The sequence below is a fragment of the Hesperophylax consimilis genome, chromosome 8, assembly GCF_061612785.1.
Source record: "Hesperophylax consimilis isolate HC1 chromosome 8, BYU_Hcon_1.0, whole genome shotgun sequence".
NCBI classification, from domain to species: domain Eukaryota; kingdom Metazoa; phylum Arthropoda; class Insecta; order Trichoptera; family Limnephilidae; genus Hesperophylax; species Hesperophylax consimilis.
In genome coordinates, this window is record NC_142843.1 from 33,178,350 (window position 1) to 33,197,671 (window position 19,322).

At 36.6% G+C, this 19,322-nt stretch overlaps 1 protein-coding gene across 1 annotated transcript in view; it reads left to right on the forward strand.

Annotated features, from left to right (window-relative positions):
* The window catches only part of LOC149421912 (uncharacterized), a 66,724-nt gene that overhangs the window by 38,352 nt on the left and 9,050 nt on the right, over positions 1-19,322 (forward strand). Inside the window, exon 2 of the mRNA XM_089634602.1 lies at positions 18,096-18,896. Coding sequence (XP_089490728.1) covers positions 18,096-18,896 — 801 coding nt within the window. The remainder of the gene's footprint in view (positions 1-18,095; positions 18,897-19,322) is intronic.

The following is a 19,322-nucleotide window of genomic DNA, read 5'->3' on the forward strand; positions in this document are numbered from 1 at the left end:
CGGAAACACTTTTTTCCGTTTTCAGGAATAATCGTTTTTCACCCACAAATGGTACTTTATAACAGCACAGTAAGTCGGTATCATGCTTTATTCAAACTGTTTCGGTTAACAGGACACAATTATTCGTTTTGGGCATTTTTTATAATATAAGTAATAATACGTGTGGCATCAAGATATTGATGCGCGGTAGTGATTGTGAGATCCAATCGCTTCGCGTCTAAGACAATTTGATGTTAGTTTTAACGGAAGTCAGTAGAAAGAGTTGCAAGAACAAGAAACAATAGTCCAAGACATGCCACCATAAGTAATAATAATCAAAGTTACTTAAAATGCGCTATGTACACTAATACTATAACTCCAGGAACATGAAAAAATGAGTTTTTTTTTGTAAATTAAAAGTTAACCACGCCATCTGAAGATGTCATCGCAGGCCAAAAAATGTTGTGATGTTTTTGCTACAGTATAGGGTCAATCATTAAACATTTAGTAATTTTGAAATTCTAAAAAAAAATCACTCAGCCTTAGTATACATTTTTAGCGAATGGACGTGCAATGCTTAATTTATTGTTAAAATTTATATTTATTCTGTGGCTTATCTCTCGTACTAATACTATTTTATTTTATTCTTCTTCGTTATTCGATTATAGGTTCAATTCGTATCGTAGAGAATAAAGTTAAGCAGGCGAATAGTTGATGTGCAAATAAAACAGTATTTTATTTGGTATCAAAATTTATAATGATTATTAATTTACCGTCGATGAAAGAAGACATTTTATTACGGACATTCGTTAGCTACATATTTACCAGATCCAATTAAACATCAATGAAAATCGCTGCGTTACAACCAAAACCTAGACAAACTTAGTGTCAAAATGGCCGCCGATCTTGTTAAAAATATAACTATACAATAATATAAGCATTCAAAAAGCAAAGATATTGTAAACGTTCATTTTTAAGTCAATTTCTTAAAACATACCAAATTAATCGGAAAGATTAAAAAAAATGATAAACAAATAAATAGAGCTGCGGCCATCGAGTAACGCTGCCAAACGCAGCCGAAATCCGTACGCAACACAAAATCAGGATCAGGAAAATATTTAACTGCAATCGGCGTTAAAAGACCTTTTGAGAATGGGGCTTGATAATAAGTAGGCACTTTATCATGTACAAGGCCCGATTATAATACCGATTAAGGGTTAATTGTTGATTGTTGATTTAAGGGTTCCAGCCGCCATAGGCTAGCGTGCTGACAGCGCCCCCCCATTAATCTGACATCTTAAAAAATGTTAAAACTCGAAAAAATAAATCATGGTATCGCACGTGGTGTGACTGAATGGGGTGGAAAATGCTCACATTAATGTTCACATTTTTATATACGCACAAAATGATGCTTGTTCAATGACGGAGAACTTGTCTAGCAGAGGAATGAACTCGCTACGCCAGAGTGGGAAATTGTTTTCATTAACCCCACACAGGAGGCCTCGATGAAAATAATTTCTCTCAGAGCCTATGTCATCTTTGGGGATGCTGTGTGGTGGGTCCTTTTTAAGGAAAGGAAGGAGAGGAAGTTCTGGAAAGGAAAATATATACGTGGTGGGAAGAGATCTAGGTATCAGTGTGTCCAGGAGTGACGGACTTATGAATCTATCCCTCCCGCTGCGGTGCAAGGCAATTGATCGAGACCAGTTGGAGAGGTCAAAGTGTCCCCCCAAACCAGCCTCTTTCGATCTGCAACGCTACACAGCTGGTGGGCAGGCGCATTCGAAACACACCTCACCTGATGAACTCGGTCAACCCTGCTAAATCACCAAACGTAGGGAACAACTTGGGGTGACCCATGTCAGAGGTGTTTGTTATCCAACAAATGGTTCCCGGGCCGGCGGTACACTAAACCGCATCCCAAATTTGATATGACAATCCGACGCATTTTTCCCTTCGGTTACTACCTGACATATTTTAAACAATATCCACTAACAGATTTCCATTTAAGAAAATACAAAAGGATTTCCGTCTAAATATTGTATTACTGCCATTGAGAAAAAAAAAATCCATAGCATTTTTTCGTTTGATACTTATCTATACAAATTTTATGATTTTTATAGCGCCATTTTCATGACAAAAACTATAGGGCGCTTTATTAGTGTAACATAAGAACTGCGATTGCTCGGGGCCCGGGCGGCCGGCGGCCCCTTCACAAACCCTGGACCTGGTCGGCCTGGTGATTTATACCCCCTAAACTTCCCCCTCTCGACGGCCCTGTCACATTGCATAGGTTTTCGTTTTCTACATAAATATCTGGACTTACCAGTAATGGTGAATGTAGAACACATGGAAGTAAGAAGTATGGAATGGCGTTTTCTACATAAATATCTGGACTAACCAGTAATGGTGAATGTAGAAAACATGGAAGTTAGAAGTATGGAATGGCGTTTTCTACATAAATATCTAGATTAACCAGTAATGATGAATGTAGAACACATGGAAGTAAGAAGTATGCGATGGCGTTTTCTACATAAATATCTAGACTAACCAGTAATGATAAATGTAGAACACGTGGAAGTAAGAAGTATGGAATGGCGTTTTCTACATAAATATCTAGACTAACCAGTAATGATGAATGTAGAACACACGGAAGTAATAAGTATGGAATGGCGTTTTCTACATAAATATCTAGACTAACCAGTAATGATAAATGTAGAACACGTGGAAGTAAGAAGTATAGAATGGCGTTTTCTACATAAATATCTAGACTAACCAGTAATGTAGAATGTAGAACACATGGAAGTAAGAAGTATGGAATGGCGTTTTCTACATAAATATCTAGACTAACCAGTAATGATGAATGTAGAACACGTGGAAGTAAGAAGTATGGAATGGCGTTTTGTACATAAATATTTAGACTAACCAGTAATGATGAATGTAGAACACGTGGAAGTAAGAAGTATGGAATGGCGTTTTGTACATAAATATTTAGACTAACCAGTAATGATGAATGTAGAACATATGGAAATAAGAAGTATGGTAAACAGCTTTTAGACCATACTTGGGTTCGTTTTTTCTTTAAATTTTGGACGTAAATACTTGTACAGGCGTCATTCACTAGCAATTCGTTTTCACCAGAGGTTGCTGAGGTTGTCTTCCGTATTTTATTCTTTTGGATGACACATGGTTTTGTGTTCAGTGATTTGGTATTCCAACAAAAGCAACGAAAAATCTAAACCTAATATTTGTATTTAATTTCACAAGACGGTATTTTTAAATATATTTCTTTAATTATTAAAGTAAGTTTTCAAAACCAGTGAATCATTTTAAACGTATTTAAAAAAAATTCAAATACTAGGCAAGACTATAAACATTTTTAAGAATGATTCCGAATGTACTTGAGAGCCTGTAAAAAAATTACATAGATGTATTTTTAATACAAAATTACAATGTAACCAAATATCACAAAAATATCCAAAACGGCTCTTTACCCATTTACCGCTTCACCTTGACAACAGTTAGTTGAGGGCGGAACTTATTTATCAGGTACTTGATATGCTTCATTTTCTAATAAGGAATATGGGTTCTATATTTTGCCATTCCATCGTTTCTTAATTCCATGGTAGAACAGTATTCTATATCGTAAATTTTTTAGGTAAAATCTTATCTTAAAATAAAAAAAAAAACAAAATAACCCGCCTAAACTAAAAAAATAAACCCTTACATTAATGTACAGAAAATTAGAATAATATATCAAGTCTCATCTACATCCATTTTAATACTATCACCGTTCCTGGAGGGGTGAGCTTCGGTTACTATTAGTATTTTGGTTGTCTTAAAATGCGAAAAATTCCTTTATTAAATAAAATAAAACTAAAATAATTGTTACTGCATTTGACAAAGGAGAGTAATTCTTTTTTAGTAGTGCATGTTTTAAGTATTGTAAACAAATCAATTATAAACCTAACTATTCTAAACACCTGCTGATAGATACAAAAACTTCCGGTTTCCGTATTAGGCTTTTGTTGCATTCATAGAATCGTAGCTTATGGCATTTAACCCATACAGAGAAATAAATAAAAATGTTAAGCAGCACTGATGTCTTTACTAATGTTATGTCCGTCTATGGATAATATTGTAGGTTAAAATTAATATTCTTAGGCGCTTATATTATCATTCTAAGTATTTATTGCAATCACAATACCAAGGCTTCAACAAATAGGTTTCATAAAAGCTAAAATTTAAAAAATGTTTTTTAAAATTCATTAGTATTTTGAGGTTATGTACTTAATTTAAAAGTTTGTAGTAAGCGTTCAAATAGAAGAATAAGATGGTTTAAAAAAATATGTAAATCCGAATGTTAGAAGAAGGGTGCTAAAATTAATAAACAATGATAAAATTAAACGAAAATATTTAATAAAACACGGCTCGTTTAAAATAGAGCAAAAATCTCATAACAACAGCCTATGTTGCATTTAAAGATTCGTTCATACCTATAACGTATTAAATAACAGAACAAAATGTGATTTTAATATTTTGCGGAGCATACTTTGCGATTTTTTTCTATCGAGGGAAATTCAAATAATTACTATTTCGGCTTTACAAATGTATAGATCATGTCTTCAAAAACAACATGTAATTTGTAAGGAACTTAAAGTGTTCAAGAGAAATGTGTTATAAATCGGTAGAAATTCGGAATGCAAGGCTTAAGGCTACAGCATTTATATTCTGAATTTGGGTAAGTAATATGTATATATATACCCACCTAATATTTTTCTTATATTGTAACTATAATTTGAATTAATCCAATATGTTATCATTTACCCTGATACAGTGTTCCTTAATTATGCATATTATTACATGTACCTTGATAACATTTATCAGGTGTTTTCATTAAAAAAAAACTAACGGGTGTACAAATATGTCTGAAAAAGTTTTTATTTTGATTACTTTGAAAAATATATATGTATATAGACTATATTTATATTACTAGCTTAACTATTAATGTAAAGTATGGAAATATAATTCATAACAGCAGCGTGTACAAATGTTAACTAAACCAGGCAATTTGGCTGTCCTAAAACGGGAAAATTTCCTAGTTGGACAGCCAAAGCTTCCTTAATATGTATGTAATTATTTGTATCTAATAAATAAATAAAATAAAAATAAAATATTTAGTAATAAAATTAAGAAATTTTTTGCTATGCCAAAATATTATTTTCAAATGATCGGTTTTAAAATATTTTGAAAATTCACTTACATTGTCACATTTTACTTATAGGCAGTAGAAAATTTGTAATTGGGTTTTTTTTACTATTTTTATTATTATATAATATATCTTTGTTATTTATAAACTTAAAAAAAAAATATGTCAAAATTCATAATAATAGAAGAGTACGTATGAGACGATGTATGAATGAGAATGAGGCAAGGAGTGTGTGCCAAAACCGAGTTGTTTGACGGTCCGTCCTCTCTACCTACCCCTGAGGGGAAACGGCGTCATGGTGAGTTAGTTGTTAGTTAGAAAAAAATAGCATAATAGATAGATATAACAATCCAAGTAAGTCTTTTCCGCTTTAGTTTTTCTTTGGGAGTTCACTAGACAAAGACACAAACGCTTCTTCCAACCGCCGTTGATGCAACTGTATGAATAATTGAACCGCCTTTAAGATTGGTTATTTGTTTTGCTTGTTAAGTGTAATAGTTAATTTAATTAAGCGTTTGATTGATTTTAACAAAGTTAAGTGGAAAATATCAGAGTAAGTTTGACAAGATTATCATTGCCGTCTGAAAGATTAGTTTGCATCTTGGAATAATGAATGACGTATCTCCTCGTTCTCCGGTAAAATTATTATCATTTTCTATTCAATAATTGTTCATAATAATATGATTGCGTACCTAACCAAGATTTGAGATTGGGAAGAAAGGTAGCTATACAAAACATTTTAAGGTTATTTAAAGAGTAATACATATATTTTTAACACCGCTAATGAGTCCCAACTGCTTTCAACCACCTGGAGTCAGTTAGACTATGGCATCCCCAATTGAGGAATGTTGTGAGTCTTAAGGTAGAGGGGAGGTGAATAAAATGGGAGAAGAGGAATATGGGAAGTACCCGTCTATTCAGTTCTGGTCACCAAACATTGATAAAGCCATTTCAAATACCGTTCAATTTTGAATGGTGGTCCTTCACCATGGCAATACTGATAGTATATTCCAGTTGCAAATACACCGTATATTACTTTTATTGAATCAATAATTGTGAAACAACTCTAATCAATTAAATAAAGTTTTCTATTCTCTCCTCCGGATTTCTAGTCGATTGCATTAAGCCTTCACCACGGAATCCGGCGATTAAATATATGAACTGTTTTAGAAACTTCATTCAATAGCACCATACCTTTTGTCATGCTTTGCTGTGCTAGAACATCTGTTCTGCCGTGTGGTATCGTGATCAAGTCATAGCGATGATTATGGCTGAAGTTTTCAGGCATATATTGCCTACATGAGGTTGGTTATCATCAGGGCAAACTTCACCCCACAAGCAACAATTTTGAAAAAAAAAACTACAAAAAAAATTACCCCCGGAATAACCGGTGGAACTGTACTCGTACCAGACACGCCTTTTAATATTTAATAATAGTTACTTTTCTCCATAAGGCGAGTACATTATTTTATATCTAAAATGTTGCACCATAGAAATTGCAAGCTGAATATTATCAAGCATCTTTCTATATAAATTACCATTACCTATGTATTTGTGATTATTACCGCACAAGAGACCAAACTACCCGTTCAGTCAGCGGGACTATGGCATTTCCAATCGGGGTATTTTGTGAGGCTGAAGGAAGAGGCAAGGGGAAGAGATAATGTTTGAGAAGTAGGTACCTGGCTATTCAGATTTGATCACTAAACACGGCTTAAACTATTTCAAGAAACGTTTCAATACTAAATGACATTCTTTCACCAGTGTGATATTGAGATAATCTCCTACTCCGAAACGTATAGGTAATGTAGATACTATAATGTATATACTGATTTATAATAATAGTGACATACATATCTAAAACAAATCAACTAAATCAATTATATTTACGAACGCCGGTCTGACAACCCCACCCCTGACATATACATAACTAATATATAAGGGTGGGAACCAAAAACCAGGGCGCCCCAGGATAATTTGTTGCTGTGTTCATCGCCTTTCAAAAACAGTTTTTAATTTTCAAATACGTACAGAAAAATTCCATTCATTTGGATTTTATTGCAATGCGGATATACTCTGACCTTCTAACAGAATATTCCAGAGGTCTGTAGGTTAATTTTTGTGTTAAAGTTAGAATTGCAATATGTTTTTAATTTTATGTGAGGAGTGGGCATGTTTAGCTTCGACGAAAATGATTTACTGAATAATTAGGCACTTAGGTAACATTTTCATCGGTGCATTTATCAATAATAAACTAATGATAAATCTAACATTAATTATAGTGTCTATGCAACTCATAACTAATAACCAGATATCGGTTTTACATGGTTCATGATTTCCCTGATAAGTCATTTTTATTAAACGATTCTATTTCTGAGGACTTTTTTTAAATGTGAAACATGAAGAGTCCCAACTGCTCCCAACCGTCGGTAGCCAGTGAGACTACGGCATCCCCAATCTGGGTATGTTGTGAGGCTGAGCTTAGTGGGGAGGGGAAGGAGATGGGGAAGTGAAAGGTTGGGAAATACCTGGCTATTCATATCAAACACGGGCAAAACCATTTCAATTCAGAATGGTGGTCTTACTCCAGGGCGATACTGGGAGTATTTTCCGTTCTTGAACTTTGTAAATTTAGTACTTGGTGTGTCTTTCTATGCACCGGTGCAGAAGTAATCAATGACGATAGTTTTTACAACACTTTTAATATACGAAAGTATAGTGGAATCTTTCAAGTATATAGGCCTTTTTACACAGATTTGTTATTTAATATACGAAAGTATAGTGGAATCTCTCAGGTATTTAGGCCGTTTTACACAGATTTGTCATTTCGAAGATATATTTTGCTTGATTTCTTAGTAAGAGATATCTTTCCACTGGAGACTAAATGAATGAAGTATTTGGTATTGCGGCTAGAATTAGAGATATAGAAATCAACTTTCAACATTCAGCCGAGATTGACAAAATGCAGCTGGTCAGAGAGCGCGAGTTATCGGCGAATAAATGGCTGATCGAGAAATGCAGCACTCTTACAACAGACAGGTACAGACACTCTAGAACAGCTGCTTTGTTGGTCGTAGGAGTCACTACACCATGTTGAAGTAGGTACCCATTGGTAACCAGATTCCACTTAGCTGCAACACGAATAATACAATTTTTCAGTGGCGTCTCACATGCATCCGGGTATCCGGGCAAGTGTGTCAACCGGGCACTTTACAGCGAATGGGAACTACAAGAAAATAACGTAAAGACGTATGTGTATACAAATAAGATCCATGATTTATGTTCAGAGTTTGCGTTTTAAAATCTTGATAAATAAAATGTGTAATAATAATTTGGGTTTGTGTTGGTACCTCAAAGAATATACAAAAAATACATAGTAGATTCATTATTTGCATAGTTTTGCTCTTACATTATACTTCGGTCCCTTTCCTTGCTAGTCCGTCAGCCCGCTCAATTACCTTCAATACTTTATATCCTGGAACACAGATCAGGATAATTTATTAATGGTAGCAAGTTCTTCAAGAATAGTCTTACATCTATCACCAGTCTGGAGCGCTGCCTGGCCATCATAATATATTCTAACGTTCTTATTCCTGTACCCGATATGTACGTTCTATAAGATGGCTTTCATCTCAGCTTGAAACACAATGCAGTGTGCTCCTAGAGATATACAGAGTTCCCTCTCGGATCCCTGCAGACATCCCCCGGCCCCCGATCCTTCCTCTATCTTGGACCAGACTGTGAACCAGATTAGTCCCTGTTTTGAAGATTGAACCTGGAGCTGTGTCCCGTTCCTCTCTTGTGAGGTACAGCACTCTAAACGGCTGTCTGAAGAAGTATTCAGCTTCTTTGCTGTCCTGCCTCATTCTAGCTGATAGACTAATTACCCTCAGTCTCTACATTGCACAGTTTAATAATTATACTCTCATTATTACCACGGGTATCACATTTTTAAATTGTATTTTAACACCATAGCATAAACATATAAAAATACCAATAAAAAATAACATTTCAAATGAAGTTAGGCTAGTTGATCATAAATATAAAAAGTTTCAAAAATATTTGCATATACGAGTATGTGCACTTAATTTTTGTCGCGGCTGTCCACGCTGCCCAGATAGTCGCTACTACACTATATTTTTTTATTGAATCGATGCAGTTGAATTAATTATACCAACTTTGGCGAATGCGTATTATTTAAACGTTGTGCGATAGATCATTTTTATACATTCCTTTTAGTAGGTAAACATTAAATACCTACATTTTCTAGGAAGTCTTACTATACATATTTTTTTAATTAAGACATTCTGATCGTGTAATTACATCGATGTGCAAAATACCGAACACGATCTTAGTCCAAAAACTTTGATTAATTTGATGAATCAGATTTATGACGCAACTCCACAAGACAACATGTACAGTACATTTTGGTTTAACTTTCCTACACCCCACCTTATATACACTCCTGTCTGAAAGTATCACCCTCTGATATCTCCGTTCTCAAAAAGTGACATCTCTTTCTTCAAAATTGATTCTGGGTCTCAAAATTTCCGAACTTGCGATGAAGCTCCATGCTTTTCGTTCTAGCATTAAGATGAGTTCCTTTTTCGGTTCCATGATAACTCAACACAGTGACAATTCAACACACTTTTAAAAAGTGATGTAAAATCATTAGAAATGATGACAATTTTTTTTTTTAACCTAACCTAACCTAACATTGTGTTGACTCGACCTCCTAATTGTCCTAACTCGCTTGAATGAGGTTTTTATACCTCTTTATCCCCAGCGTTCAGTTCGCTTTTGCAAAATGATATCGTGCTGAGCCTAGCTAACTCTAAACATCCCCCGCCCCTGCGATATTGCACACAGTAAAATAAGGCCTTCGCTTTGGGGTTGATCTACAATAAATCCCTTAACTTCACGTTGTGTGATTTGTTAATTCGAAGCCCACCGTTATGGGGTGGTAGGTATTTAATGTCTCCTTTCCATGGTAACTCCCGGTTCTTTTTAGCCAAAGTGTGGGGAAAACGTCCATCGACCCTCAGCGAGTACTACAAGAAACGAGTACGTGTCTCACCTAACTTTCGAATACTGGACCCTATTGCTAATTGACCTAGTAGTTTCTATCATATCTCTACAATTTCCTTGTATCCCCGCCCTTACCTAATGTCCCCGTGTTTATAAACTCTAGATTGTGACATAGGACCGTACCCCCCCCCCCCCTTTGTGTACGTGCTGTTAAACCCTTCGTTGAATGGGGTGTTGTTTTCGCATAAGTACTGGGACTCCCTCGTCGACCTCTGTAATGGTGTACTGAAACTAGATAGATGGATTTAGCTGTGGTTAGTAAACTTTGGGTGTTGCGAATGGAAGTGGAAACGAGAGAGAAAAGGAGATGGGAACGGATTGAATGACGAGAAAAGGTTTTTTTTTTGCAAACTGGGTCGGCACCTCACTGCCCCAAATGAAATGGTCGCTATTCTTCCAAATGCACAACCCCAAGAACCAATACGTGTCTGGCTTTCCCCGAGGTCTGGTCTAACTTCTTCTTATAGTCGCCTTGACACCTCCGGACCGCTCACGTCAGAGGGAGAGGTAATACACCTGTTGGAATATCCCAAATCACCCCGCCCCGCTTCCTCCGACGGACTACTTTACTGACTGTAAAAGGGGAATTTTCATAGCGTCCCTTGTCATGATGCTAAACGCGTGCATGTTTCAAGTAGGTTTGTTCTGGTGGGGCTTTCAACGTCCACTAGCCGCCAGGCCTACTATCCACCTCACGGAAGCTGCTGCAAAGGATCTCGAGGGTTTTCCAGTCGAGTTGCATCAACCTCCGGGTAAACCCCGCTTTAGTATGTGTTCGTCCTCCGATTTTGAACCCTCGTTCATCACGCCGACGTCCCCTCCACGCGATTTTGAAAGACTTGGAGCCCGTTCAATTAAACGCCTTCGCAGCGAACCAAGGCCCAAACATTCCAACTTGACATTAATTTTCATACTGCCTCTCGTGTCCTCTCATCCGACCCGGCTCCGCGAAAAGGGATGACCTCCCGAACTCTTCGTGATTCTCCATACAACGTTGACGCCCCGAAATCGCGTGATGAGGAAAGTAGAAAATCTTCTGAGCTGAGGAAGTTGTGTGCTTTCCCAAGACAGCTTACGGACAACATACTCCAACGGCGAGTTCTAAGCCGAGGCCAAAGGTATTTGGGAATTTGTTAGTGAACATATAAGGTTATACAAATATTATTAATTTGATTTTTTTATTTGTTTTGAGCATGAGTTGGTTGCAGCTAGTCGCTTCCATGTTGATTTGGGGTGCCCCTGCGCGGCTGCCAACTCGGTAGAGTGTACGACTTTTGTCGTCAGACACGGACGTCAAGTGATTTATGGGGGTCCCTTTTCTTCCTTTTGGGCCGTGCGTCGACCCTAACTGCTTACAAATAAGTAGGTCATTGGCCTCGTGCTAAACACAGCTGTTAGAAGCAAGCAAACAGTTCTAAATGTGATACTATTTTACCAGTATCGCAGCCCTGTCCGAGCTGCTGGTTGCAGCCCCATCTTCGTCGCAATTTTAATGTTCTGGAAATATATATACATGCAATTTCACTTACCCCAAAAGCGTAATATTACCAATCCAGTCGGGATATCGACGACATGTACATTAATCCGCGTCCAGGAACTGTAGGTATGAGTAGAAGCCCCTAAGCCGTTAAAGGTTCGTATTAAATTCGAAATCGATTCTCTATGTCACCCGTCTACTCGCCAGTAGAGACTATAACCATATTGGATCTAATTTTTTCTAGCTAAATTTCTACTTTCATACGCCGCCCCGTAGATAGCACATAAATTACCGGATACTAGAATTCGGAATGTTTAAGCGGATCATTTCTTTCAATAGAAGATCTCTTCCTCCCTAACCGTAAGTTGATAGTTGACATGCATAGGTATTTGTTGGCCTCCACTGTACCTAGTCTAGATATCTCTCCCTATCTGTATTTCAGAGTATCTAAGTAAGTATTTGCCGAGATCTATCCTGTCTTTATTTCCCGTAAGCAACTCTCGAAGGTTATTAGCTAGCCTTTCATTACCCCTTTGAGTATGAGCGTGTAAAACACGGAAGTAGCTTCAGCCGTGTTTTATTGCGAACTATCGGTAATCTATATAGCGCCGTTCTCCTATGGAGAGTCACCGACCCCCTCCCCCTCCCTAGAACCTTTCATATATTATTTGCCACGTTCACTTCGATTTTTTCCACAAAATTCTTATATCGTGTAAACCGTTAAAATCCTTCCCGTGCTCGCAAGGAAAACACTGTCTATACCCCCAATTCAAATGAGCAATTTACTCTACGTTTTATATATTGGAAATGAATTATTATTAATTTTGACCAGAAGGTCCACATGTGATTTACGAATGATGTATTTAGCTCTTATTAAATTCTACTCTCCGAGTAAATTCATTCGCCGCGTTTCTACACGATTTTTATTATTATTTTTTTCTTGATCAATGTACGCTGTCTCTTCAATTTCACAATAAATTTAGAACTTTGACTTAGCCGTTTTCGTCTGGTCATTTGATACTTATTATGGTTCTCTATTTTTTCTCCTCTACGGCACACGCGTTATTATTAAACATTACCGCAGTCGAGTTTCATCGTTTTATATTAGTCTGAACCAAGAGACTCCAACCCGTGAATTTAGTATCGTCTAATTATGAGTTTACCCTTTTTTTTTGGTTGAATCTAATTAAATTTTAAAACACTCCAATTATTTCAATTAATATTAAAACCACAACTTCACTATATTTAAAACTCTATCAGTTTAGTTTAAAGATAGCACACCAAACTGTCGCGACGTTAAGTTCTCGAAGACCGACTCCAACCAAGTTAAAACTAAAAAGCCCTCATTCCCTCCAAACAACGCTATTTAATAATGTTTTTTCGAATAAATCGACTTAAAATTTGTGCGACTTTCGCCTTTATGAATTCGAGGTTTCACTTCCCGTTAAGTTTAGAATTGCATAACCCCGTTTCAGGGTTTTTGGTTCCCGCCTGCCGAGTTGAGGTAGATACCTACCACCCTGCCGAGACGGGTACAGGCGTGTACTCGGTGACCTGACTTCCGGGCGCCCTCCCGTAAATGATTTTCGGCGATGTAGATTATTGCGCAAAATTATTTGATTATTTTTTCTCGTACGCGTGTTGTGTCCGTAATATTGGTTGATTTCCGGCCTATAGACTAGGTGTAGCTCATTTCTATATCGTTGTTTTCGAAATCTTTCCGAGAAATTCGCTATTGATATCGATAATATAATCGATAAATTATCCCAACTAACGGAAGCTTTTCACCTATTATGTCCAGCGCTTGCGCAATCCAGTATCCTTCCTTGTGTGCTGCCTTCTAGCATTTGATTGGTGTCTACACGATCCGTGGGTGATCCCAGGACACATATACCTTCCCCTCGGTGATGACATACGTAGGCATTCGTTCCAAAATTTGATCCGACACGTTTTTGTAATTTCGCCTACCTGTTTTGACTCTTTTCGTGATATCCGCCGCATATCTTCTGGTAATCTTTCGTAACCCATCGCTGTCCACTACCCGAGTCGTTGAAACCTCTTCCATCATGAGCTAAACTACCTTTCGGGTTTCTTTTCGATTCCTGGTCCTTTCTTTTCGGTGATCTACGCCCAGTACATCCCTGTTTTTACAGTTTTTTGCGTCTTGTTTTAGCCCAACCCATATACTCTTTTCTCGCTTCATCCAGGAATTTCAATATATTATCCTCGTAACTTTGTTTACGCGCAAAAAAGGTCGTAAAATTTTGATCGTTAATCAAAGACTTCGTGACCCATTAACTTTTATGTCTTTTCTTAATTACCCAACTTGCATCTCCCCCGTGTTAATATAATTAGGCAATTTCGGCCAAACGTCCTATCTTAAGTTAAAATTTGTGTTCACTGTGGCCACTTGAAAGAGCACTCAGAAGTTCAGCGAACGTAAACAATTCTCTCTACGAGGATCAACTTGTAATATGTCTTCTGGACCAAAACATTCTAAAAACCCCCTCTTCTCCCACCAAACCGTCACCCCCCTTTTTCGTTATCGATGGTTGGGTATCGCTTCGTTTCTGCCCTAGAATGCAAATTTATCGTCGAATTCCAAGTGCCTTTACACGCATCGTGAGACCGGATCCCAAGGTTAGCTCAACAGTAAATCAACCTAGAGTGTTTCGCGTCTTTAGACCGCCCCTAGTCTCCGTGATTGGCGAAAAATTATTTAATTGATTTTGGGAATGGTCTGATTCGTTGAAACCCAACGCGCCCCTTTTCAATTATTACGTGGTTAACACCTATTACCGACGTAGGTTTCTATAATAAAGCTTCTAGTATGTCCCAAAGATGTCCATAGTCTGTTCGTTTCTCCCTATTCTCTGAACGTATTTTAATTTATGAAAAAAAAATTCTTTACGTTCTTTTACCCCAAACAGGTCCATTACAACATAACCTACTTAACCCAGTAAAAAAAGTTTTTGTTTCATTAGTTTCCATGACTTTATATAACTTTATAAAGATGTGATGAATTATCATTGTGATGATTTATCCGGTCACCCCTTTTTCATTGTCAAATCTTGAAAACGCTAATATTGCTAATCAGAAGCGTGTACGCATCAAACCAACATGTTTTGGAGTAAATTCAGTTTTTTTTTTTAAATCACGCAAACCCGCGGATTCATATACCTATTGCTGAATTCCCGCCGGGTTGCGGATTGGCGGGTTTGCGGGATTGCAAACCCTAATCGCCACTGACTTAGTACCTTTTGGTTCTACCCAATTTAGCGTTTTTAATAATTTTTAGAACCGACCGGTTTCGCTTTACTGAAGCATCTTCAGGGTAAACGTTTTAAAACAAAAAGTATTTTATTTTATTTTATTAATTATGTAAGTCATTTGGTTTTTTGCTCGTTACAACCATGATCTTGTTATAAGTGTGGTTGTTATAACCGGGTTTGGCAGATAAAAAAATCTAGAACGCTCGACTAGCAATCGATAACAGGGCACTGTAGTCCTTAGCGCCATTGAAAAATAAATGCAAGAAAAAAATACATCGTTGTAACAAGTTAATTATTTATGTAATTATCGACTGCGAAACGAATATGGCAAATAATTTAGCCAACCTCCACGTTGCCTGTTAAAGCACTTAATGTTGGCGCGGAATGTTGTCAACCTTATACACGAGTTACACTTTACAGTGTACAAAATGCCTACCGGGTGAGTATTTGAAGTCGTTTACTTTAGTAAGGGCGTTTGAAGACCTGCTGACATTTTTTTTCATTGTGCCCAAATAAAAAAATGATACTTTTATTATTTTTGTGCGGGTTTACAAAAGGTGCGTATAACACACTAATAATTATTATTTATTCTCCATCGTCAGCTGTTCTCTTGAATTAAGAAAGGCTGTTCTGTAAATTACAGTGATTTTGAATTTACACGCTTTTTTAAAATCTTATGTAAGGAATTGAGTAAAAAAATTATGCCTTGCAAAAAAAATAAAACCCTGATTCTGATTATAGAATTATTATTTTTCATAATTATACTATTAATAAATTCTCATTTAAAAACAATTAAAACCGTGAGACACTCAAACGACTTGTGGTTGGTCAGCGGGTTCTGACTGCACTTATCCCGCTACCTCAAAGGTTGGCCGGCCACATGCATTAGGAATGTAAACAATTTGGTGCCAAGTTGAGCTGCGTATACTCGAGACCCGAGTGGAATTGACGTTATTGTCAACTGACAAAATCGAGGTACGTATGACGTCACGAGTACCCCGTCAGATTTCGATCGTTTTAGTGGGCTTTGAAAATTATTTAAACTATGAAATCGACATTATTTATTTGTATTTTTTATAATACTATTATTATTTGCTTTGCTTAAAAACTTCATTAGAATATTTTTCTCGGATTACCATGAATACCACCCCCAAAGTTTCGAGATATGAGAGTGAAACACTTGCGATCTAAACTGCTCGTTGACGTGGTTTTTAAATTGCATTCGAACTGACGAATCGCCATTTAAACTCCCATGGACGTTATCTGCAGATTGTAAAAATGATAAATTGTAAAAAAATATACCTTCACAGTAATAATGTCAATAATGATAACGGAAAATATTTCTTTCATGATTTATTTATATTGCCTGTATTTGTAAACTAATTTTCAGTGGGTATATCTGTAACTTGTCGCATTTTCTTTCATTTGAACAGTGTGCAGGTATCGTGATTATTTTTTGGGTTACCATGTCATTATGCGCTTACTCCTTTAGCCGACGTTTCGTACAGCATTACAGTGTCCGAAATGTTGGATAAAAAGGAGGACACCCAAAACAGTGTAACAACCAAAAAACTAATTAGCTTGTAAAAATCTCAAATCATTTAATCCATTGTTACCGTCTGTTGAATATACGTTGTGTACCTCAGTGCTGCCATCTGTTGACAACGAACTAACTAGTCCAAGTTCACAACCATTTCACAACATTTCTCCATTTTGTATTGCAAGGCACTGTGCTTCCGGATGGTGCGAGTAGATGTCGCTAACTTTTCGGAAAAATAAAAGCAATATAATAGTTTTAATATATTATTATTCATAATGCGTATGTATTATTGCGTGCTTACGAGCTTGAAAATTTAAAAAATAGTATATTGATATCCATACTTGTCAAAAATAAATAAATATGAAAACAATAATCTCAGTCTCTCCCACATTTGTATAACGAAAATGGTATGATTTGAAATTATATTCTCAAAATAATAAAAAGTTCTCCAATTCGCCTACAAAATTCAAAGAAATCATAAATATTAATATGGCATTAAAAAAAGTTAGGTATTATCCCAAATTTGCACTTGTTTATATCATTTTTCTTTTTTGCCTCTTTACGGTGCAATATAATTATTTATTTTTGTATTCCATTTTTATACTCGACGCGTGATGACACGACACATATTTTGTACATGGATTGATGACCGTACTACTAATTTGCTTCTCTATCAATACATTTTATTATTTGTTCAATGTTGTTGTGAACTGTACTTGATAGTACGTAATACTTTTTAAACAAGTACCTGTACATTGATATATAAAAATACTTTTAACAAGTACCAGTAAATATATTTTTTTGGGATGCAGCCAATGAGACCATGGCATCCCCAAATGGGATATGTTGTGAGGCTGAAGGTAGTGGGGAGGGGAAGGAGATAGGAAAGAGGAAGGCGGGGAGTACCTGGCTGTTCAAATCTGGCCAACAAAACGTCTAAAGCCATTTCAAGCAACTCTTCAATTTTGAATGGTGGTATCACACCAGGGCGATACTGAGAGTATCTTGCACTCTGAAATTATCTATGTACCTACACATTTCCTTCCTAAGCACGAATTATTCTGGACGTATTAATTAATACCAAGAAACGTATATTATATATTTACCACTAGTTTAAAAAAATGTTATTTGGTTTAAACAATAAATCTGTTAACAATATAACATTATGAACATGTATTTGAAAAAAATACAATAGTTAAAAATCTTTTTTTGGTAAATTACCTCACTAGGCTGAGTCTGTTCTGAAAAGTAATGATAATGAAATACCAGAAATAAAATGTCTGCAATTTAAATTAAAATTATGTCACAAAATGAATTTGCCATGATTGAAGAAAAACATACAATGTATAAGTGAATCTGTTTATTAGGTAATATTATTAAATTGATTAAAAGAATCCTAACCCAATCGAACACCATCAAATTATTCAGGTAGCGATGAACTTTAGATAAATTCATGGGGAATGATTGTACTCCGGTATAAAATTCTAATTATTGTTGGTGCCTAATTGAAATATATTTTTTGTTTTGCAGGAAACAGATTCTGTCCAATGGCGTGTCAAGAAAGGCCGACCTTATTCGGAATGCTCAAAACTGAAATATGCAATCCTGGGACTGATGTGTTTGTGCATATTGTCTCGTCCCGTACGGACACAAGAGCTAACAAAGTGCCCCATTGGCTTCTATGAGTCACCCGATGAGATAAGCTGCTATCAGATCAAATCCTTCGAAACGAGCGATCAGAAATACGAACGATGCTCCGGAAACTTAGTCGAAATCGATTTCTACAAGCAGTATAAGTTCATATCGAACGAGCATGGTAAGAACGCTTTCTGGACGGACTACGTGCGGGCATACGATGGAGGACCCTTCATCAATTGGCGCATAGGCGATGAAAAGATGGGGGAGCCTTTGGATATATCGTTGATCAATGTCACGCGCAGTGGGATGTGCGCTGTCGTCGACCTTGCCAAGGGCGAAATCCTCCCCGTTGACTGCAGTACAAAGTATTCCAGATTATGTGTGATTATGCAGTATTCTAAGTCTGATGTGGCGCCCTGGAATTGCCCCACTCAAGACTTCCTGCCCTTCTTAGCACCCATCCCAACATGTATGAATATCGTGCAGCGCCCCCCAGTGTCATCGCGGAGAGTGGCAGTGAGGGCCACTTGGTCCCAATCCCACGCCCTCTGCGAAAAGGCTGATGGCTTCCTACCACACCGAGGTTATGTCTATATAAACCATAATGAGTTTAGTTACTTATCCGGGCAAGAAGTTCCACTTGGAATACAGATGATCGAAGGAAAACCGATATGGACAGATCTTCCAGACAATGTAATTATCTTTTTATTTAATTCGTCTAAAAATGTTTTGAAAAGTATCACGTGGTCCATGCTTGTTTGAATTAAATAATACCTACGTGAAAATCATGAATGTTTTACTTTATTTTGAAACAACTATATTATATACACAAAGTAAAATAATAGTAACTTAAAATTTTCATACTTAAATAAAGTAAAGATAAGATTTTCAAATACGGCTTACAGCGCCGATCATTCCGATTTCAAAATACGACTTACTGCGCCGACCATTCCGATTTAAAAATACGGTGTACAGCGCCGACCATTCGATTTTGAATAATTTTACAAAAACTCAATAATCAAAAGCAATATCAGCACATGTTCCTGCATGGTATCATAAAGTGGTCGAAGTTATACGGAATCAAAGCGGACTACTCCCATGTAAATGAATATTTAATTA